At 67.5% G+C, this 20,851-nt stretch overlaps 2 protein-coding genes across 10 annotated transcripts in view; one reads left to right on the forward strand and one right to left on the reverse strand.

The window, feature by feature from the left end:
* PKD1 (polycystin 1, transient receptor potential channel interacting) overlaps positions 1–2,622 on the forward strand; it is a 44,146-nt gene extending 41,524 nt beyond the window's left edge. Inside the window, exons 42-46 of the mRNA XM_069487071.1 lie at positions 14–188; positions 285–575; positions 656–790; positions 865–1,167; positions 1,257–2,622. Coding sequence (XP_069343172.1) covers positions 14–188; positions 285–575; positions 656–790; positions 865–1,167; positions 1,257–1,730 — 1,378 coding nt within the window. The 3' untranslated portion in view covers positions 1,731–2,622. The remainder of the gene's footprint in view (positions 1–13; positions 189–284; positions 576–655; positions 791–864; positions 1,168–1,256) is intronic.
* Positions 2,623–2,693: 71 nt separating this feature from the next.
* Positions 2,694–20,851, reverse strand: part of TSC2 (TSC complex subunit 2) — a 35,564-nt gene continuing 17,406 nt past the window's right edge. Inside the window, exons 18-43 of one of the 9 annotated variants that reach the window (XM_069487072.1) lie at positions 20,124–20,230; positions 19,750–19,900; positions 18,345–18,467; positions 17,897–18,031; positions 16,977–17,166; positions 16,140–16,233; positions 15,890–15,992; positions 15,521–15,615; positions 14,259–14,387; positions 12,744–12,908; positions 12,367–12,519; positions 12,132–12,244; positions 11,451–11,663; positions 10,416–10,619; positions 9,702–9,770; positions 8,387–8,517; positions 7,488–7,987; positions 7,220–7,295; positions 6,982–7,068; positions 6,821–6,874; positions 5,941–6,127; positions 5,497–5,636; positions 4,372–4,450; positions 4,164–4,255; positions 3,990–4,088; positions 2,694–2,974 (exon numbers count right to left, since the gene is read on the reverse strand). In XM_069487072.1, coding sequence (XP_069343173.1) covers positions 2,810–2,974; positions 3,990–4,088; positions 4,164–4,255; positions 4,372–4,450; positions 5,497–5,636; positions 5,941–6,127; positions 6,821–6,874; positions 6,982–7,068; positions 7,220–7,295; positions 7,488–7,987; positions 8,387–8,517; positions 9,702–9,770; positions 10,416–10,619; positions 11,451–11,663; positions 12,132–12,244; positions 12,367–12,519; positions 12,744–12,908; positions 14,259–14,387; positions 15,521–15,615; positions 15,890–15,992; positions 16,140–16,233; positions 16,977–17,166; positions 17,897–18,031; positions 18,345–18,467; positions 19,750–19,900; positions 20,124–20,230 — 3,654 coding nt within the window. In that variant the 3' untranslated portion in view covers positions 2,694–2,809. Of the gene's footprint in view, positions 2,975–3,989; positions 4,089–4,163; positions 4,256–4,371; positions 4,451–5,496; positions 5,637–5,940; positions 6,128–6,254; positions 6,532–6,820; positions 6,875–6,981; positions 7,090–7,219; positions 7,296–7,487; positions 7,988–8,386; positions 8,518–9,701; positions 9,771–10,415; positions 10,620–11,450; positions 11,664–12,131; positions 12,245–12,366; positions 12,520–12,743; positions 12,909–14,258; positions 14,388–15,520; positions 15,616–15,889; positions 15,993–16,139; positions 16,234–16,976; positions 17,167–17,896; positions 18,032–18,344; positions 18,468–19,749; positions 19,901–20,123; positions 20,231–20,851 lie in introns of those variants that run through there. The other 8 variants (XM_069487074.1, XM_069487073.1, XM_069487075.1 and 5 more) reach the window with 8 other exon arrangements.

The following is a 20,851-nucleotide window of genomic DNA, read 5'->3' on the forward strand; positions in this document are numbered from 1 at the left end:
GCCCTCTGTGCAGGAGCCGCGCGGTGTTCGTGGAGCTCACCCGCTACAGCCCGGCCGTCGGGCTGCACGCCGCCGTCACGCTGCGCCTCGAGTTCCCCGCGGCGGGCCGCGCCGTGGCCGCCCTCAGCGTCCGCCCCTTCGCGATGCGGCGCCTCAGTGCGGGCCTGTCCCTGCCGCTGCTGTCCTCGGTACGCCCGCCCCCTGGCCCTGACCCCGCCCCCAGCAGCCCTGGTCCCCGCCCCCAGCGGCCCTGGTCCCCGCCCCTGACCCCGCCCCCTCCGCAGGTGTGCCTGCTGCTGTTCGCGCTGTACTTCTCGGTGGCGGAGGCCCGGGCCTGGCGCAGGGACGGGCGCGCGAGAGCACTGCGGCCGGGGGTCTGGGCGCGGTGGCTGCTGGTGGCACTGACCGCGGCCGCCGCACTGGTGCGCCTGGCCCAGCTTGGCACTGCCGACCGCCAGTGGACCCGCTTCGTGCGCGGCCGCCCGCGCCGCTTCACCAGCTTTGACCAGGTGGCGCAGCTGAGCTCCGTGGCCCGGGGCCTGGCGGCCTCCGTGCTCTTCCTGCTCTTGGTCAAGGTGAGGGTTGGGGCGGTGGGTGGGTGCGGGGTCTGGGCCACCCATCGGGGCCGCAGGCTGACGCCCCCCGCTGCCCACAGGCCACCCAGCAGTTGCGCTTCGTGCGCCAGTGGTCCGTTTTCGGCAAGACGCTGTGTCGGGCTCTGCCGGAGCTAGCAGGGGCCACCTTGGGTCTGATCGTGCTCTGTGTGGCGTACGCCCAGCTCGCTGTTCTGGTAGGTGACTGCGTGGGCCTCCTGGGAGGGCACCTTAGCTTGGCACACCCCTCACCATTGCACCTTCCCCACAGCTCGCGTCCTGCATGGATTCCCTTCGGAGTGCAGCCCGGGCCCTCTTGATGCTGTGCCCGGGAGCTGGGGTCCCCACTCCGTGCCAGGCCGAATCCTGGTGCTTGTCCCTTCTGCTGTGTGTGGGGCTCTGGGCTCTGCGGCTATGGGGTGCCCTGAGGCTGGGGGCAGTCCTCCTGCGGTGGCGCTACCACACCCTGCGGGGCGAGCTCTACCGCCCCGCCTGGGAGCCGCAGGACTACGAGATGGTCGAGCTGTTCTTGCGCAGGCTGCGCCTCTGGATGGGCTTCAGCAAGGTCAAGGAGGTGGGTACGGCCCAGTGGGGGGGAGAGGGACGCACCCTGGGCTCACCCAGGGTGCAGCCGGACTGACCGAGCCCCTGTGCCGCCCCCAGTTCCGCCACAAAGTCCGCTTCGAAGGGATGGAGCCGCTGCCCTCCCGCTCCTCCAGGGGTTCCAGGTCAGCCCTGGAGGCGCCCCCACCCAGCGCTGGCTCCGATGCCTCCCACCCTTCCACCTCCTCCAGCCAGCTGGACGGGCCGGGTGTGGGCCTGGGCCGGCCGGGGCTGAAGGGGGAGCCCGAGCCTGAGCCCTCCCGACTCCAAGCTGTGTTCGAGGCCCTGCTCACCCAGTTTGACCGACTCAACCAGGCCACGGAAGACGTCTACCAGCTGGAGCAGCGACTACAGAGCCTGCGAGGCCACAAGAGCAGCCGGGCCCCTGCCACACCTCCCCGTGGCCCCTCCCCAGGCCTGCAGCCAGCCCTGCCCAGCCACCATGCCCGGGCCAGTCGAGGTATGGACCTGGCTACCGGCCCCAGCAGGACATCCCTGCGGGCCAAGAACAAGGTCCACCCCAGCAGCACTTAGCCCCAGGGGACCTGGGCTCACACCCCTCTCCTGGGGCAGGGCCTGTGGCTTTGCTCTGGCCCCCTGGAGCCAGAGTGGACACGCTCAGTATTACCTTCTGCCGCCCTCCGGTCTCAGGCCAGGCAGAAAGGCTGCACACCGGTCCCCAGAGAGCAGGCAGGGTCTGTCTGTCTGTGGGCTTCAGCACTTTAAAGAGGCTGTGTGGCCAGCCAGGACCCAGGGTCCCCTCCCCGGCTCCCAGTGGGAGGACACAGCAGTATTGGACTGAGTGCCCAGTTCTGAGACGCTAATTTATTTCCCGAGTCCTCAGGTACAGCGGGCTGTGCCCGGCCCCACCCCCTGGGCAGACGTGCCCGGCGCCAAGGATCCCGGCTGCAGGGGGGGGTGACGCTGCACCTCCTGCTGCCCCCCTAAGTTATTACCTCTTCTGTCCCTGCAGTGTACGCCTCCTGCTGCCGTCTCACTGTGTGTCTCTCGTAATTTATATGGGGTTAAAATGTATATATTTTTGTATGTTACTATTTTTCACTCTGCTGAAGGGCCCGGTGGCTGAAGCTGGGCCCTGCGCCCACGATGAGGCAGAGCTGGCCTCGCTCCCCACACGCCTGCCCGTGCCAGGACCGGCTCGGCAGCCGCCTGGCCTTGGGCAGGGGTGGGGGCAGTGTTGGAGGGGCACAGCTGTCCCTAAGGCCTGGTTTTCCTGCCCTGCCCAAGGCCCTGCGGCAAGAAGGCGGCACCCGGCCTGCTGGTGCCGGGGGTGGGCCAGGAGCAGAACTTGCGTGTGTCAGAGGACCCAGGTGGTTAGAGAGGAAGACCCCACCCTGGGGCTGGCTCCCAGGGCAGGGAGGGTGTGCGTGACAGTGTGTGAGACCCGTGTGTGAGGCCAGACTGCCTCTGTGGGCATGGCCACAGCTAGTGCCTTGATCCCACCCCCAGACAAAGTCAAATAAAGGAGCTGACTGCTACCTGTGCCTCCGAGTCTGCGCGGCAGTTTATTTCACGTACACGGGCTGCCCTCCTGTGCCACGTCGGGGGCAGGCAGGGGCCGGCGCTGGCAGGGACAACAGCCGCGCGGAGCCTCACACAAACTCTGTGAAGTCGTCCACGGAGGAGATGAGGCGCTTCCGCTGGCCTGTCTCGTAGGTGGGCGTGGGCTCGACCGGGGCCTGGGCCGGAGCTTTGGCGTGGGCCGGCGGGTGCGTCAGGGGCAGGCTGGGGTGGGAGTAGGGGGCTTCCTCGCGGATCTGAGGGGGACAAGAGGCACGGTCCGCCCGAGCCAGCACTGCCCCACCCCGCCGCGCAGCCCCACCCCGCCGCGCAGCCCCACCCCGTCAGCCCGCCCCACCCCGCCGCGCAGCCCCACCCCGCCCCGCAGCCCCACCCCGTCAGTCAGCCCCACCCCGCCGCGCAGCCCCGCCCCGCCCCGCCGCGTAGCCCCACCCCGCCAGTCAGCCCCACCCCGTCCGTCAGCCCCACCCCGCCGCGCAGCCCCACCCCGTCAGTCAGCCCCACCCCGCCAGTCAGCCCCACCCCGTCCGTCAGCCCCACCCCGCCGCGCAGCCCCACCCCGCCGCGCAGCCCCACCCCGTCAGCCCGCCCCACCCCGCCAGTCAGCCCCACCCCGTCAGTCCGCCCCACCCCGCCGCGCAGCCCCACCCCGTCAGTCAGCCCCACCCCGCCGCGCAGCCCCACCCCGTCAGTCAGCCCCGCCCCGCCGCGTAGCCCCACCCCGCCGCGCAGCCCCGCCCCGCCGCGCAGCCCCACCCCGCCGCGCAGCCCCACCCCGTCAGTCAGCCCCACCCCGCCGCGCAGCCCCACCCCGTCAGTCAGCCCCACCCCGCCGCGCAGCCCCACCCCGTCAGTCAGCCCCACCCCGCCGCGCAGCCCCACCCCGTCAGTCAGCCCCACCCCGTCAGCCCGCCCCACCCCGTCAGTCCGCCCCACCCCGTCAGTCAGCCCCACCCCGTCAGCCCGCCCCACCCCGTCAGTCAGCCCCACCCCGCCCCACAGCCCCACCCCGCCGCGCAGCCCCACCCCGTCAGTCAGCCCCACCCCGCCGCGCAGCCCCACCCCGTCAGTCAGCCCCACCCCGTCAGCCCGCCCCACCCCGTCAGCCCGCCCCACCCCGTCAGTCCGCCCCACCCCGTCAGCCCGCCCCACCCCGTCAGCCCGCCCCACCCCGCCGCGCAGCCCCACCCCGCCCCGCAGCCCCACCCCGCCGCGCAGCCCCACCCCGCCGCGCAGCCCCGTGCTCCCTACCCGCTGGCGCAGCCGCTTGATGTGACGCAGCCGGGCGATCCACTTGGAGGGGTAGATGTCGGTGGGGTTGGAGCGGCTGTGGTGCACCTGCGAGGCCATCTGAGATGGGGGCAGAGCGGTGAGCCCCCCGTGGTGGAGCCTGGGGCCCACCCCCTCAGCCCCGCCGACACTCACATTTGCATGCAGGGCCATCTGGCGGGCCACGAAAGGCAGGTTGCGGTCGGACACGATCTTGGCCACACTGGTGTCCACGAGGCCCTCCATGTCTGGGGAGACTCGGTGCTCACACCTGGCCCGGGCCCTGCACACTGCCCCGCCCGCCCCACCTGCCCGGTCCCACCCAGCCCGCCTGCCCGCCCCAGCTGCCCGGCCTCACCCTCACCTTTCCTGCACTGCAATGACACCAGGTTGCACTCGTAGTCCAGCGGGGTGATGATCACATGGACAAAGTTGAACTGGCCCTGCCCAGACAAGAGGACGGGTCAGCCTGGCACAGGTGTGTCCCCAGGGCCGCTTTCTGCCACTGCCTCACTTAGCTCCGAAGGCACCAGGCTCACTGCTGCGCCCAAGGCTGGGACCTCCACTGGCCGTGTCAACCGCCCTTCGAGCCCCAACTTCCTCCTCACCAGCCTGGGCTGCGACAGTCGGTCCTCACTGGCTAATCCCAGCACCGGCATGTGCTGGAGTCCACAGCCTAGACGCTGCCACCTGCTGGCGGCACCCAAAGGTCCCTCCAGCCCACACCCCCAGGTCTCCCGCAGCTCAGCAGCACCAGCCCCGGCTCAGACTCCTCCTGGATCCCTCCTCCCTCCGCTCCCGCAGCCGTCTCAGGAGTGTCCGGCTGAGATGGCCACGCGGCCTTGCCACGGGCACCTGCCCTCTCCCAGACTGCCCAGCAACCCTGGCATCTCGGTTCAGGGTTCGCCAAGGCCCCCCGGCGTGCCCTTGTGAACCCACGTGCCCTGTCAGTGTGGCACTCCAGCCCACGTACCCTGCCCACGGCCACCCTGGCGCCCACCAGGGATGCACCCCCTGTGACAAGTCCGCCGACAGCCCACATCCTGCCCGTGTTGCCTCCACTCCAGCATCGGGTGTGTGGGGACAGCCAGCAAAGCTGAGGGCTGTGAGGGCCCGGCCCCCCAGGGCCTCCCCAAGCAGACTCTGAGTGCCCACCGCACCCCCGCTGAGCGCACACACGCTGGCTGGGTGCTCCTGACCCAAACCACAAGGCGCCACAGGCTCCACACATGAGGAAACTGAGGCTCAGAGAAACCTAAGGCTTGTGACCACCTGCCCTGCTTCGCTGACAGCCTCTCCCAGGTGACCCACCGCCCTCCTCACTGCTTCAGTGCAAAGCGGGGACCTGCCAGCTCAGCAGTGCTTGCTGCCACCACTTGGGATACGCCAGTGGACACCTCCCCACATGGACTCGGCCTCCGGCCAGCCCAGGCGGAAGTGCCTGAGCCCTGAGCTTGGGGTCCCGGCCCACCCGGGAGTCCCCGCTCACCTTGATGGTGCCCAGTTTGAAGTCCTCGCCAGAGTCGTTATAGACGATGGAGACGAAGTCATTGCCAAGGTGGCGCTTCTTGTCACAGCGGTGCTTGTCCACGTCCTTGGTGGGCATCAGCGTGGCGATGTGGAACACGGCTGCAGGGCGGGGCGAGGCCAGGCTGGGCGGGGCAGCTCCTGGGGCCGAGGTCGCTGCCCTCTGTGCTCCTGCCAGGGCACCTCCCGGTCCCTCCCGAGAGGCCTGAGGGCCTGCAGGGGCTGCATCCTCCGGCACCCAACCAGTGGCCCCAGCTCCTGTCCCCAGGGGCAGAGCTTCTGGAAGCACAGCCGCCAGCCGCCCACGGCCTCAATGCCTGCACTTATGAACCCCGAGACTTGAGACACCTGGGTCACCTCAGACGACCAGGCGTTGGGCGCGTCCCGGGGAGGGCCCCACACGCACCCTGCATGATGTCGTCGTGCCAGCAGTAGGTGAACTGGCCGTCCTCGCCGCACACGTCCAGCCCGCCCAGGTACACCTTGTCTGGCTGGCAGTCCTTGAGCTCGATGAGCTTGCCCAGGCCCGTCAGAAACTCCGTGTAGCGGTAGGAGCCGTGCTCGTTGGACAGGATGGCGAGCTCGCTGTTGCTCTGTGGAGACGGGGGTGGGGGTGCTGCTCCCAGGCCCAGCCCCACTCACCCTGCCAGGACCCCATCAGCTCCTGCCCCAGCACCCAGCTTCGGCCCCCGGCAGCTGCGCAGGGTCTGCAAGGCTTGCAGCTGCTGAGGTCGGGGCGGGGGAGGTTCTGCCCAGGTCCCCAGCGTGGTGCAGGAACTGCATCCCGGCAGCTGCCCAGGCCAGACGCCGTGGTGTCACCCTCCACTCCCTCCTTTCTCTCACCCCCTATACTTGACAGGCCAACAAAGTCAGCTCTGTCCTCAAAGCTACCAGAACCCTGTCCCTGCTCAGCAGCCCGTGCCCCGTGGGGAGAGCCCACCTGGACGGCCACTCACGTCCTCCAGGCCTCCTCGCAGCGGCCCACGCATGGGTGCTCCTAGGATTGGCCAGGGTCATGTGGAGGCCTTTACTCAGAGCCACTCAGGACTGTGCCACCCACAAAGGGCTCTGAGGCTGCCTATGACCTGCCCCTGCCATGACATCTCTGCCTCCACATCCTGTCACCGCCCCCCCAAGCTCACTCAGTGTCAGCCCTCAGGCACGCGGGGGGCCCAGGGCCTGGGAAGCCCCCGCCCTACTTCCTCCACGTCTGCTCCCACTCGGGTCGCCCAGCACACAGCACCCTGCCCCCCTGCACGCCGGTCTCTGGCGTGCCCCGTGCTCACACGCTGACTGTCATTCCTACACCTGTGCTCCCGGCTCTCGGCGCAGCACCTGGGCTGGAGCGGCACGAGCACTTGATGCTCGGGGGTTCGTGCGGTGTGGTGCCCCCAGGGAGGAAGAGGGCCCCACCCCCAGCCCCCGCGGGCAGGCCCAGCAGCCTCACCTGGCCCTCCCCCACGTACAGGACGGCGAGCTTGTGCGTGTCGTAGGACGGGATCTGGTCCAGGAGCTGCACCGATCGCTCGAAGGACTGGAGCACACGGAGCCTCGCCTGAGGCCAGGGCAGCGGCCGCCCCACGGGGGCTGTCCCACCCGGGGAGGAGGTGGCAGGCCAAGGCAGCGAGCTGGGGGCTCCCGCCCCACCCCCACGGGCTGGGGCTCTGCAGAGTGGGGGCACCCACCTCGTTGGGCAGCAGGATGGGCTTGTTGGACTCGTCACCAAAGAAAGGGGAGTGGTAGAGCTGCAGGAACACGAAGCTGCGGAGACGGCGAGGGCTGGGCTTGGGGCGCAGTCACAGCCAACGTGGAGAGCAGAGCTCACCCCTTGCTGAGGACGGCGCCCTCCCCGGGGGCTCCAGCCAGGCACCAGGTGGAGGACACGAGCACCGGCCCCAGCTCGCTCTGCCCGGGGCTGCGTAGGCGCCACCAGCCAGGAGGGAAGAGGCCCACCTGGGGTTGATGCCTGGCACCTTCTCAGCGTTGGAGGCTGCCGCTCTGCTCTTGAAGGCGTCCCTCTCCACCGTCTTGCCCCTGCGCGACGGGGCCGAGTCAGAGATGGTGTAGCCTCGGGGCCGCAGGCCGCTGGGCGAGCGGGGGGCACCGGGATGCAGGGGACCCTCGGGCTGGGCGGGGCCCAGGCACCGACTCTCTTCGCCTGGTGCTGCCCAGGCAGCAGCTTCCCCATCCAGGATCCCCGACTGTGAGCGGGCCTTGGCCTCAGGGCTCAGCCGGCCCACGTCAGCCTTGTCCCCAGGGTCCCCGAGGACGTCCTGCAGGGTCTGCAGCTCGGGCGAGGAGCTAGACTTGCTCAGGGGCTGCGAAGGCTGGAAGGACAGGTCCACGGAGGGCCGGCCGCCCTCGGCGGAGACAGCGCGCCCAATGGGGATGGCGCCGGCAGCCAGCTCCTCCCCGCGGAACGCCTTCTCCTCCTGGCTGGAGGTTGAGGACGACTAGAAAGGACCATCCCAAGGAGAACCTTCGTCAGGAGGCACCTGGGGCCCCTGGCGGTTTGCCCTGAGGAAGCCCCACTTGTCCCCCTGCCCAGGGCCACAGGCAGCCCAGCCACCACGCGCTGGTCCCCACCCCACTGCGGCGGCACCTGCCTACGCCCCACGCTGAGCAGAGGTGCTGAGAACCCCCCAGACCAAAAGGGCTCCCTGTAACGAGGGAGCCCAGATGGCCACCGGGAATCCAGACTGTCCCTCAGGAGGGTGTGGAGGGACACGGACGTTTTTCAGATAAGAAGAAGGGCAAGACTGGCCCAGGCTCGCACAGCCAGTCAGGAGGATGCCGGAGGCCGCCCCTGCCCCGCCCGCCCACCCGCAGCCACGGGGCACAGCCGCACTCACCCTGCTGTAGGCGCTGGCGCGCCCGCAGGACCTGTCTGGGCCCAGCGCGGCCTCCAAGTCCTCCAACTCGGGGGGCTCCACTGGCACGTGGGCCTCTCCGGGACTCCCCTCCTCCATGACCACAGCGGAGTCTGGGATGACACAGATGGGGCTGCTGGGTGCCAAGCCGGGCCTGGCACTCACATGGCCTCCGAGTACCAGCCTGGTCCCCAACAGAGGGGACAGAGGCCCTGCAGAGCCTCCCCAAGGCGCTGCCTGCTGTGCCACCCTCGAGCAGGCTGGGAAGAGGACGCCTAGAGGGGCTGGCGTGAGCTCTGACAGGTGTCTCCTTCCTGGGCTCCCAGGGGCCAGGTGGGCAGCCGGCCCTGCCCGCCCGGGGCCACCTCTGTGCCCCCAGCAAGGCGGGTGGGCAACGGCAAGAGACTCCTGCCCCGAGGAGGGAGCCCCCACCTGAGAGCGGCCCTCAGTAGCCGCAGACGGGGCTGTTTCTCCACGACCTGCACCCGCCGAACAGGCTGCCGTGGGGAAGCCCGTGTGCAAACACAGGCAGGAGCCTGCGCCTTCCACAGCCAGCCAGAGCCACAGCCAGGCACACTACGGGGGTGGGTGTGAGGTCCGAAAGCAGCGTTTCCTGTGCCAGCGTCGGGGCAGGGGCACAGGGGAGCAGCAGCCCCGGGTTATCGCGGCTGCAGATGCCCCACGCACGGCCCGCTGCACACACGCGGTGGTTAGCTGCCCACCAGAGCCCAGCACACAGCCCTTCCTAACTGGCTGCTGCCCACATGGGGGCACGCGGCAGGGTGGGCCACTGGGCAGGTAGAACCACGCCCTGCCAGGGCCTGGGGGCAATGGGCGGAGGCTGTCTGCAGGACGCTGGTCAGCCTGTGGTCGGTGGCAGATGCCATCTACTCTGGGGCTTCACAAGGCCCCTCACACTGCCAGAGACCAGGGCAAGGTCAGCTGGGTGGAACCCAGGGCCAGGCCAACCCCGAACAGCCGCCACCCACCAGCAGCTGCAGCTCAGCTGATGTCACCAAGGGGCCTTGGGGCCACCCCCACCTCCTGGGGCCTGAAGAAGGGGCCGGGAGGGCGCCCGGTTCAGGAACAGAGCTCTGTCGCAAGGGCCAGGTCCAAGGGGCCCCCGTGGCAAAGCACAGGCGCCTGCGGATGTCCTCATGCGCGTCAGCGGCTCCCGAGGGCGATGACAGGCTCAGATGGACAGGGAGGTGGGGGGTGGGGACGATGGGAGCAGCGTCTACGGGCACAGTGGCGCTCGGCAGCAAACACTGCCCTCCTTAGAGAGACGCACGAATACCTGCCCAGGAAATGCTCCTGTGCAGCTTTCCTTGGCAACTGGACTGGTACAGGGAGGAGAAAGAGGCCACTGCAAGGGAAACCACGTGAGCGGCCACGTCAGCAGAAGGAGAGACTACACACAGTCGAGCAGAGAGGACAGGCCCCGAGCCTGGAGAGGAGAGAGGGCAGGGCCAGCGGCCGGGGTGGTGGGGCACGGGCCTAGCGCTACAAGCTGCTGGGGTGACCTCTGGCGAGGGAATGACGTCTGGGCCTGCAAGCGCCATCTGCAGCCGCAGGGAAGGGCCAGAGGGTGCGGCCTGGAAGGACAGCACCAAGCCAGGCCCGCGGGGCACCAGAGCAGGCAGCAGGCCCGGGCACCCAGACCAGACCAAGCAGGAAGTGAGGCTGCCTGTGGCGCCACCGGGCTCCCCGCCGAGGGTGCCGAGCAGAAGCCTCCCAAGGCTCTGCCTGTTCCGACGCCGCGCCCCGCAGCAGCCCGGGTGCAGGCGGGCAGGTGCCAAGGCTCAGAGAAGAGGGTCTTTCGGCAGCCCCCACAGGCCAGCCTCCTCCCAAATGCCCCTGAGGAGGACAGTGCCAAGGCAGACTCGGGGACCCCCCAGCGGTGCGGGAGACCCCGGCGGAACAGAACCACACTGCCCCAGACGGGAGCGCCAGACCTGTGGGGCAGGGAACGGTGCTGCGCCAGCCGCTGCCACAGGCCCCCAGCGCTCACCTGTGTTCGAGCGCGGGAGGAGCGGGGGCTTGGCCGTGCCGGCTGCCGGCACCGACAGCGACTTGTACAGCGCTGTGTCCCGGTGCTCCTTGAAGCGCTCGGCCGCCATGAGGGCGTTGGACAGCTCCTGCAGGGGCATGTTGTTGATGTCCGAGGAGAAGGGGCTGAGCGGGTTCTCCAGGCTCATCAGCCAGCTGGTGTTCCCTGGCAGGGCGGCACACCCCTCAGGCCCCGCACTGCCACCCAGCTGTCCCCTCGGGACCCTCCCGAGGCAGCCCCCACTACACCATCCTCACCAGCACCCCCGGGCTGGGAGGGCAGGTGGGGCCAGGCCCTGATGTTCCCAACCAAACCGCTCGGATCCATGAGGTCGGAGCCAGCATCACCCCGTCACCTACCCGCGCTGGTGCCGGGCGCTCTGTGGCCCAGATCAGCTCCTGCCCCGAGGCCAGGCCTGAGGAGGCATCTCAGGGCGGCAGCCCCTGCCACGGCCTCCCAGCCAGGGTCCCCGACCCTCTCATGCTCAGCCCACACCACACCTAAGGCCCTTCCCGGGCTCTGGCCCTCAGCCAAGTCCTCCCTTGGCCTGAGATGCCCCTGCCGTGGGCTGGGTCACGTCCCCGCAAATTTGTACGTTGTAGTGTTAACCCCCAGTGCCTTACGTGGAGATTGGGTTTTAAAAGTAAGTAAGGTTAAATGAGATCACTGTGGTGGGCTCTAACCCAGTAAGACTGGTGTCCCCATAACAAGAGAAGAGATGATGACACACACACAGAGGGATGACCCTATCAGGACACTGGGAGGACACGGCGTTTACAAGTCAAGGAAAAGGCCTCAGGAGGAACCAGCCCTGCGACACCGTGACCGTGGGCTTCAGCCTGCAGAGCGGGAGGATCGGGCTGTGGAGCCCGAGTGTGGGCGCCCTGCGCGGCGGTCGGGGACACTGGCCGGGGCCCCCCTCACACCCTGCACTGGTTTGTCCTGCACTGGCTGCTCAGGGACGGGGCCCAGGCGGGGTGCAGGGCTACCCAGTACCTGTGGGCCTGCGGACCAGGATCTCGGCCCAGCCCTGGGTCAGCAGGGGCACACAGGCCGCCAGGGTCGCCTTCTCTTGTGCTGGAATCTGGGCCGTCGCCGAGGCCTTCTCAGGCTTCGAGGCCGGCGCCGCCTGTGGTCCCGGAGAAGCAGGGCCAGCCGGGGAGTGGGCAGCCGGCACGTCTAGAGCACCAACGCGAAGACCGTGGCCCCCTGAGGAGGGGAGGGGAGGGGCTGGTGACCACCACGTGCCCAGTGCAAAGCCGCCAGCCTGGAGTAGGCCGTTCTGCCCGGGCCTGGCAGGCCGGGAAGCACCCGGTTGGTCCAGAGGGAGCCAGAGCGGGTGGCAGCCCCTCCCCGGGCACAGCCCTCCAACAGTGCTGGCCTCAGTGGGCCCGGGACCTGGCCCAGGGTCACCATGGCTCATCTGAGCTGGAGCAGAGAAAACCCCAGGGCTGAGCCGGGCCAAGGGCGCCCAGGAAACACGCGCACAGAGGACGGGCCCTCAGCAGCTCGGGCGCCGCGCTGCAGCTGTGCGGAAAGGGCTGCCCGCCCCAGGGACCTCACCCTGGCGTCACGAGGAAGCTGGCCGGGGCCCTCCTGAACTCGGACCAATGCAGCAGCAGCCGGCAGGGGGGCCCTGGGCAACCGTGAGGGAGGCAGGCTGGGGCTGAAGCTCACCCGACATGGAGCGGACCCGGTCCCGGGCCCCACGGGACACCTGCTGCCCAGCCTGGGACTCCAGCTTGGCCGGCGCCTCCTTCGTCTGTGTCATGTGCACGCTGGGGTCAGCGCTGAGGACAGAAGTGCCAGCAAGTCGGGTAAACAAGGCCCCTGTGGCTCCAGGCCGGCATGGCAGGGACCACGTAGCCCGGGCTCAGCAGGGCCAGTGTCGGGGGAGGGAAGGTGCAGTCACCTCGACTCTGGGCCAGCCTGCAGCTCCCCCGAGTCCAGGCCTAGCAACGACCGGGTCCCAGTTCCCACGCTTGTTGTCACGGTGACAAGCTTATTGCCAACCAGCCAGGTCTTGGTCCTGCCACCTGCCAGGAGGAACTCCCCCACGGGAGACCTGAAAGCACAGGAGGGTCCACTTCCGGCTCCCCTCGCGGCAGCGCCCAGACAGGCATCCTGACGCCCAGAGGCTCCCGAGCACCCAGCCCCAGCCCGCCCGAGGGAAGGAGGCCCCGCCTGGCCCACTTGCCACCACGTGGACAGGGCGCAGCCACGCAAGGAAAGTGGGACAGCTGTCCCTCCCGCCCCACCCAGCTCCAGCTCTGGAGCACAGGCGCGCACCTCTTGGGGACTGCCGTGAAGTTGGAGAACACGTATCGGGCCATCATGTCCAGGCAGGTTTCTGTGAGCTCCAGGTGGAGATTTTTCAGGTTGTCATCAGCCTGGGCCATGGAGTTCTCATCTGCGGACCCCAGGCTGGCGCTAGTGAGGGACGTCTGTATCCTGCTGGAGGGAGAAGCCAGGACCAGCTAAGGCACCGGGCAGAGCCAGGCCGGCCACCTACCACCAAGGGCCAAAGCTCAACACATGCACGGCTGACAGGACCTCGCTCGGAAAGACCCCACCAGGGCACCGCGGCTGGTCCAGCCGCAACTCTGCATGTCACGTGGACCACGTCATCCCAGAGAGCAGGGAAGGCACCTCATGGGAAAGACCTGGGCCACTGGTCGAAGCCGAGATTTAAGAGGCTGAAGAGACAGGACGTCCCTCTCACCAAAGCACACGGGAGAGCCAGGCCGTGGCCTCGCGGCAGAGCAATGGAGTTATGCAGACACGAGACCACAGCAGACAGACCCGGATTGCATTCTGCCCCAGGGTGCCCCCAGCGGGGACACGGAAGGTCTGGGCTTTGTGTGTGGCTCTCACCCTCACACCTGGGCAGGTGAGATGGGGCCACACGGAGCTCCACACCCACCCCAGTGAGCAGGGGAGGGGGCTATGCAGGTTTCATTCTGACGTAAGTGTCACAGCCCCTCTGCCACACTTTGCCCACGGTGAGGAAGTTGCTAGCAAAGGGCTGAGAGGGGAGCCTCACTGGACACCTCCGCCCTCCCCAGCCAGGCCAGACCCCATGTGACAAGGACCAAGGTGAGGAGAGGACCTTGGCACTGCAGGACGCCAGGCCTGGAAGGGGCCTCCATCGGAGCAGACAGGGACCCCATCTGCTGAGCGCCACCCAGGCTGGCAGGGACAACCCACAGGCAGGCAATGGCCAGGACACTGGTGCCTGAGAAGCCACACCTGCCCCCAGACACAGCCAGGAGAAGCGAGCAAGGCTCTGGCCTGGGGCCCAGGCCCACCCCTTTGAGGGTCCTGGCTCGTACTCCAGCGCCCTGCACAAAAGCCCCTCTTCTCTTTCAGCCACAGCAGAAAACAGACCTTTCTAGAAGGAAGCCCAAGAAGAAAATCCCTTCCAGAGACTACGGGAAGGCCAAGCCCAGAAGAGTTTGTCTCCTCCCTGAGCTGCCTGACTTTGCAGAAGCCCCTGCCCCCCCAGGACAGACTGCAGGGGCTGCCTGATGCCCAGCTCTCGCGGGCAGCGCCCTGGTGGGGCACCCAGGCCAGCCTCTGAGGACGCCGTGCAGCCAACCCCCGCTCCCACGGGGCCCAGGGACAGAATGCAACGTTTCCACCCCTCGTCGCCGGGCTCCCGAGCCGGGGACCAGGCTGCCCTCTGCCCTGGCCAGGGAGGGCACGGCCGGCAACGAGGTCATGCAAGCAGCCCCATGCACCGCCACCCGGTGCTCACGGGGCCAATCTCCGGGTCCGTGCCCCCTCCCGCCGCAGCCCCGCTACCTGTGCGCCGCATGGTCAGACACACTGATGCTGCGGCACCGGAAGGCCTCGGATGCGCAGCTCTCCTTGGATTCTTTCACGGGTGGAGAGTTATTCAAGCCTTGTTTGGGGGGTCTGGCTATCCTCAAACTACCGGGTGAGGAAGGAAGCCCCGAGCCCCAGAGAGCCCAGCTCCCGGGAAGGGGAGAACAAGCCATTGGAGGGGTGAGGAGGAAAGGTCCCAGGCCACAGGGTCAGGATGGAGAGGTCCCGCGGGTGAGGTGAGCAAAAGAGCCATGCCAAAGGACAGTTAGCAGGGGAAGAGACAGAAAACAAAACGCATAATAATACATCTGGTAAACACAGCTGAGAAAAAAGCTTCACGCATGATACCAAAACAAAGAACATTAGTGCAAATCAAACGCGTGTGGATCTCCCCGCACGGCAGCTTCCAGGCTGTGCGGACCTGGCTCCCGCCCCGCCCCGCAGAAGGCTGGCGCCGCCCAGCCCTGGGACCCGGAGGCGCTCGGGCCTCAGTGGCCAGGCCCTGAGGGTCGCTGGCAAAGAGGCCGGTTCTGAGGTCAAGGCCCAAGAATGCCAGACACGAGTCTCTGGCCACGGGGGCCAAGCTCAGCCCTCACCCCCCCAGAGGCCTGAGAACAGCTTCTAAGTTTAGGTCACGCTAGAAAATGCCATCTCCCCGTCTGGGGAGACCCAGAACAGCGTGGCAGGAGGGGACAGCACAGGGAAGCCGTTCGAATGACACGCAAACAAGAACACAGAAGCCGGGCTCAGCTCCTCCCTCAGGTGTGGCAGAAGCAGCTGTGATGGTGAAGCGGGGTGTGTCCCTGGTTAGCGACGGCTGAGGAGGGCTCCGGAGGAAGAGGGGCAGCCCCGGGCGAGGCGGGTCCACCACAGGGGCCACAGGACCCAGGCTGGGAGTCCCGGAGGCCCTGGTGTGCCCCACGCTCAGATGCCCACAGCACGCACCCCGACCCCCAACTGCCCCAGTCTGCACCTGAGGCCCAGGGGGCCGGCTCAGCCAGTGAGCGTGGGGTGCTGGCAGCCCTCGAAGGCCCTGCCCTGCCTCACAGACCCCAGGACACCTGGGCCCAGGCACAGCCTGCATGGGGACACGCCCTCACCCACGGGACCCATCTGCACTTGCTGGCCTGGAGCAGCTGGTCAGCCCAGGCCCTGCACGTGCCACACTGTCCCAGGACAGCCCAGGGTCCTGCCCTACCCCGTGCCGGCACCAGGCACGCCCCAAGCAGGCCCCGTACCTTTTGGGCCTCTCATTGAGACTGGTGCTTCGTGCTCTGAAGCTGTCCTTCTCAGGGGTGTCGTCAAAAGACAGGAGGACATTGGAGCGCAGGCCCTGGCGGCGTGGGGCAGACCTGAGCCGGGGGGCTGTGCGGGCGGCTGTCCGGCAGCGGCAGGCCCAGGACAAGGCAGCAGCTCCGTGCCCCACCCCCGCTTCCAGTCAGGCCCCAGCAGGCCGGCCCAGCAGAGCCTCCGGGTGCCACCGGACCAACACCAAACAATGCCCACCTCTCTCTGCCTGCTGTCACTCCGCCCCAGCCTACACAGCCACAGGCAAAGCAGGCCCCAGCCCTAACTAGGGACGTGGCTGCACTGGCCCCGAGGCCTACCTTCGTGATGAAAGGGACGAAGTCTTTCCGGAAGGGCAGGCGGCACCGGATGAACCACATGGCTATGACGTGGTGAGCCAGGCACACGATGTACTGATTGAACCTGAGACCAGAGGGGCTGGCTCCAGCCTGGCACCAGGAGATGGTCCTGGGCTGGATGCGCGGCAGAGGCGCCCACACCGCAGCTGACTCTGGGCCCGGAGGACCGGCCTGGGCCGTGGCCGGGAGGGGCAGGGCCTCCAGCACTCACTTGGAGGGGTTGGTGTACGGCAGGGAGATGGCGAACACGCTCGCGTACTGCTCCGCGGCGAAGTTCCTGTACAGGTGCGGCAGCCTGGCCAGAGCTGCAGCCACAGAGACGGCCAGTTAGCGGGACGCAGGACAGCTAAGCAAGGACAGGCCGTGGCCGCGGCAGGGCTGGCATGGCCAGGGTCCTGTGCTGTGTGTCTAAAAGCCGGCGCTGCCTCTCTGGGGAGGGGCTGCTGTGAAGGAGGGAGGGCCATGGCCCCCCAAACGCGACCTCGACATCTGGCCGAGGCTCTCTGTTCCAGGGGCCAAACCCAGCCATAGCTGGCATCTGTGAGACCCGCGAGCTTCAAATGGTTTTCGCATTTTTGAAGGGTTGTAAACAAAACACAAAGACAAGGTGAGAGAGCCCGTGTGCGGCCCACAGAAAAATAAATGCTCTCTTGCCCTTTACACACAGCGCTGACCCAGCCCTCTTCTCTGCCTCTGGACATCCGCGGCCTGCTCCCGGCCAGGCGCACTAGGGCATGGGGAGAAGGGGGCAGCCGGACTCCTGAGCCCCCGAAGTCATGACCCAAGAGGGGCACAGGGAAACACAGGACAGCCAGGGCCCCGTGTTGCACGGGCTCTGAGGGATGGGACGAGCCAGGCCGGGCCCAGGGCCCAGGAAGGAGAACTCTTGAGGCCGAAGGCCAGGAGGCACCAAGGACCCGGTTCCCAAGGAGTCCCAAGAAGTCGCAAGACGTCAGAGCAGTCAGCAGAGGCCATCGCAGGCAGGGCACGGCCCCAGGCTCAAGGGTCTACCACGCACGCGCACACGCAGGCCGGGCCACGGACTCACTGGACAGGAACTCCAGCAACGGGACGGCCATGCTGGCCGTGGCCGAGATGTGTGTGAGCTTCACCACCAGGACGGGCAGCGCTTTGATGATGATGTCAGGCATCTCCACGCTGCAGACGGACAGGGCCACCACACACTGGCCGGCACAGCGGAAGATGAGGCCTTGCTCCAGGCAGTACACCATCTCGCGCTGCAGGACACAGGGCATCTCAGGCCCCACACGCCGCCCGCAGGCACAGCCACTCTGGCGCGCCAGGCACCTCCCCAGGCCCTCGCCTGCCCTAGTGTGCCCCTGGGGTGGGGGCCCACGGGACGCAAGGCCAGCGCTAGCTCCCAGCAGTGCCACCATCAGGAGCTGGGTTTCAGGGCAAAGACAGGCTCAAGCCTGAGTCTAAGCCACTCTCCTGGCTGGCTGTGACCCTGAGTGGGTACCTAACCTAAGACTTCAGTGTCCCCATTGATGAGGGCGCGGCCAGAGGTGTTGAAATGTGACACCAAGAGTGATGGCAGCCGTGTGGGGTAAGGGGAAGAGCTCTCTGTGTGCTTCCTGCACCTGGCGGGGAGGAGAGGAGCGCAGGGACCTGAGGCCCAACACCCGCCCTGTGTCTCAAAACCAGCCCAGCTCTGCCACCCAGCCTGGCCACCCGCCCCACAGCTGCAGCGGCGGTGAGGACAGAGGCACAGTCCAGGGCTGCGCTAAAGCCCAGAGGCCCAAGGAGAACTCAGACCCCCGGGGTGCAGACAGTCCTGGTTCCAGGCCGGGCTGACCAGCAGGGGCTCAGCGGCCACGTGGGGGAGCAAAGCCAGGTCCCCCCCAGCGGCCCATCAGCCGGTTTATGAAAAACACGCTGCATCCTGTGGCTCAGGGGACAGGCTTCAAACCCCAGGCACAGCCCCCCTGTCCTTCCACCACCTCATACCTGTTTGGTTTTGTCCAGGTAGTTATGGTACGAGATTAACGCCGTCAGCACCGGAACCACCGCCAGATGCAGGTCGGTTCTGGAGAACCCTTCTGGGGTGCCTCGGAGCCGCTCCAGGGTCTTTGGGCCTGAAAGCTAAAGACCAAGACCCAGATGTGGTCGCCCGGCGGCCAGAGGGTGCTGCGGAGGCCCAGGAAAGGAGGGTCCGGAGACTCGGAGGCCTTTCCAGGGAAGGGGAGAGTGCCCACCTAGTGGGGCTAGTGACACTCTAGGGAGAGGCAGACAGGGGACTCCATGCGAACGTCCCGAGAGCCCATCAGGACGAGGGCAGACAGGGGTGGCCACACTCAGTGACGTGCCCCAATTTCGGTCCCACATGCTGGGAGTGGGAGGGGAGGGGTCCCTGGTGCATGTGTGACCCACCCCAGCAGCCTCTGCTGGGCATTACCATGGCGCAGAGGGCGGAAGACAGCTGGTCGACGCTGCAGGGAGAGGTGAAGATGAGGACCTTGTAGCGCAGGGACTCGGGCAGCTTGCTGAGGACCAGCTTCAGCACCTTCCAGTCGGTCTCCTGGAAGCAGAGAGGAGGTCAGAGGGAGGACAGGGCCTTCTGGACCCTGGGGGCAGAAGAGGGAAGTTTAGCGTTTGTGGCCACAAGGCCTCTGGATCCTTGTGGGACCGGCACAGGGGACTGGGCCTCTGTCCCTGCAACTGCAGGAGCGGACGCTGCCCAAAGCTCACCCTGGACGCTGGCGGCTGCCCTCCAAGGCCCGGCCAGGCAGAGGCCCAGCAGGCAGCCGATGCCACCTCCCTCCTCTTGGCCCAACCTGGGGCTGCCACATGCAGCCCACCCTCCCCGAACTACCCAGTGGTGACCTAGTAACCACCTGCCACCCTACAGATGCCTTACAGGGCTCCCTACAGATGCCCACCTAGAGCATCGGCTTAACTTCTTCTGTTGAAATGAAGACGTAGCCGGGAAAAGCTGTTATTAACATAACAGCCAGAAAGGGAACAGCAGCAAGTACTTCAACAACGCACAAGCCCAGACACCTGCTATAGAACCAAGGTCGACTCAAGGCCCCAGCAACGGACAGATACAGGCCGTGGCCTCTAGAGCTGATCTCCATCCAGATGTGGCCCCGTAGGGAGCAGCCCCTGCCCGGAGCCAAGCCAACGGCTTGAGTCCTAAAAGCTCTCCACGGACTCCACCTACCACACGGAGGCTGAGACTCGAGACTCCTGGGAGGTCTGCCTGCCCCTTCTGTGCCAACACCACGTGCACTCAGAGACCCCAGCCCTGCCTCCCGCCCGAGGCCTCACCCTCGCCCACTGCCGACCCCGACAGCGCCAGCCTGGGCCCCACCTGCCTCCTGCTGCCCCGCCCTGCCCCGCACCTGCCCTGCTCCTGGGCTTTGCTCACTCCTGCCCTGGAACCTTCCCCACCTTTTAAGACTAACCTCACTTGTCCCAGCAGGTGACCCAACCAGACATAACAGCACCCCTTCCAGGCCACACAGCCCATGCTCGCCCCGCGTGGGAGGCACACCCTGGCCTGCGGTTACAGGTATCTGTCCACACCTTTGAGTCTTGCTGCCAAAACCATCTTGCAGGGGCAGGAATGCCTTCGCAGCTCCACCCAAGGGGCTGCACACAGCAGGTGCTCAGTGCACAGTTGCAGAGCTGCTGTGGAGCGTCAGCGTGAACCACCTGGTGATGAGCGTGGTCACACAGCGCCCAGGTCGCCAGTGTAAGGCAGGAACCGTGTTTGTTCCAAAAAGCCGATGCCCTCGGGCAGCACCTGTCAGGGCTCAGTGTGACCGAACGGAGCTTGAGGCCTGGGCCCACCTCACCTGCTTCAAACACTGCAGCAGGACGCGGAAGAGCAGGGAGTAGGGCAGGTAGCCCAGCCGCACGGCGGGGCCCGCGGGCGCAGGGCCGGGCGGCCCCGTGGGAGGTGACAGGGGGCCACTGGCCTTCTTCTCAGAGCCTCTCTCAGGCTCCCTGCAGAAGTGAGTGAGAGAGGCAGCTGAGGCGGAGCCTCCCCAGCGGCCTGCAGGGCTAGAACAGACACGGTCACGGCCGGCCCCAGCCCCTCTGGAGACCACCCCTGGACACACGACCACCCCCGGGAAGAGGGGAGAGCACCTAGCTCCACCACCAGCCCCAGTGAACCTGACGCCCCTCGAGCCTCACAGGCACCGGGCGGGGCCACCACCCCACGCACATGTAGTCACAGAGGCAGTAGGGGCTGAATCTCACGACCCCGTCCTTGTTGGGCAGGCCAAGGCGGTGCAGCGAGTCAGCCCGCAGCAGCAGCAGGAAGTCGAAGGCCTGTAGGGAAGAGGACTCGGAAATCCCACAGAGCCAGGAACACGCCTGGCCCAGGGCAGGCGGTGACACCATGGCTCAGACCCACGTGCCCAACACCACGCAGGGCTCGGACGGACCGCCTGCTAACGTGAGCAGGCCCCACCTTCCCCACATGGACCCCGGCTCTGTCCTGGCCACACCAGGGGCCTGACTCCCAAGCAGGCAACCACAGCCTCCTCCCTCCGAGCCCTCGGAGCCCGGCTACCCCCCAGCAGCTGGGGCTGCACCAGGACGGAGGGCACTGCTCCTCTGGCAGCAGTGCACAGACCCAAATGCCAGAAGGCAGAGCTCTGCTCAGGGTCCGTCACTTCCTCCACCTACAGACGGACTGGGCTCTGCACACAGGGGCCACCGCACAGAGCAGAAGCCCTGGAGCGGCCGGGGCTTCCGCCCGGGGAACCGTTCAGCCTGGTGCCGCACCCACCGGAGCAGCGCGCCCCGCCCTGCGCCCCCGGCCCTCTGCTGTGGGTCTCCGGCAGACCAGGAGCAGAGGGGCATGTGCCACCTCGGAAGTCCACGAGCTTCCTTTTCTCTTCCCCCAACCCAGGCCACTACATGCCTCAGTGACAAGTCACGGCGGCA

Source organism: Eulemur rufifrons, chromosome 14, assembly GCF_041146395.1.
Source record: "Eulemur rufifrons isolate Redbay chromosome 14, OSU_ERuf_1, whole genome shotgun sequence".
NCBI classification, from domain to species: domain Eukaryota; kingdom Metazoa; phylum Chordata; class Mammalia; order Primates; family Lemuridae; genus Eulemur; species Eulemur rufifrons.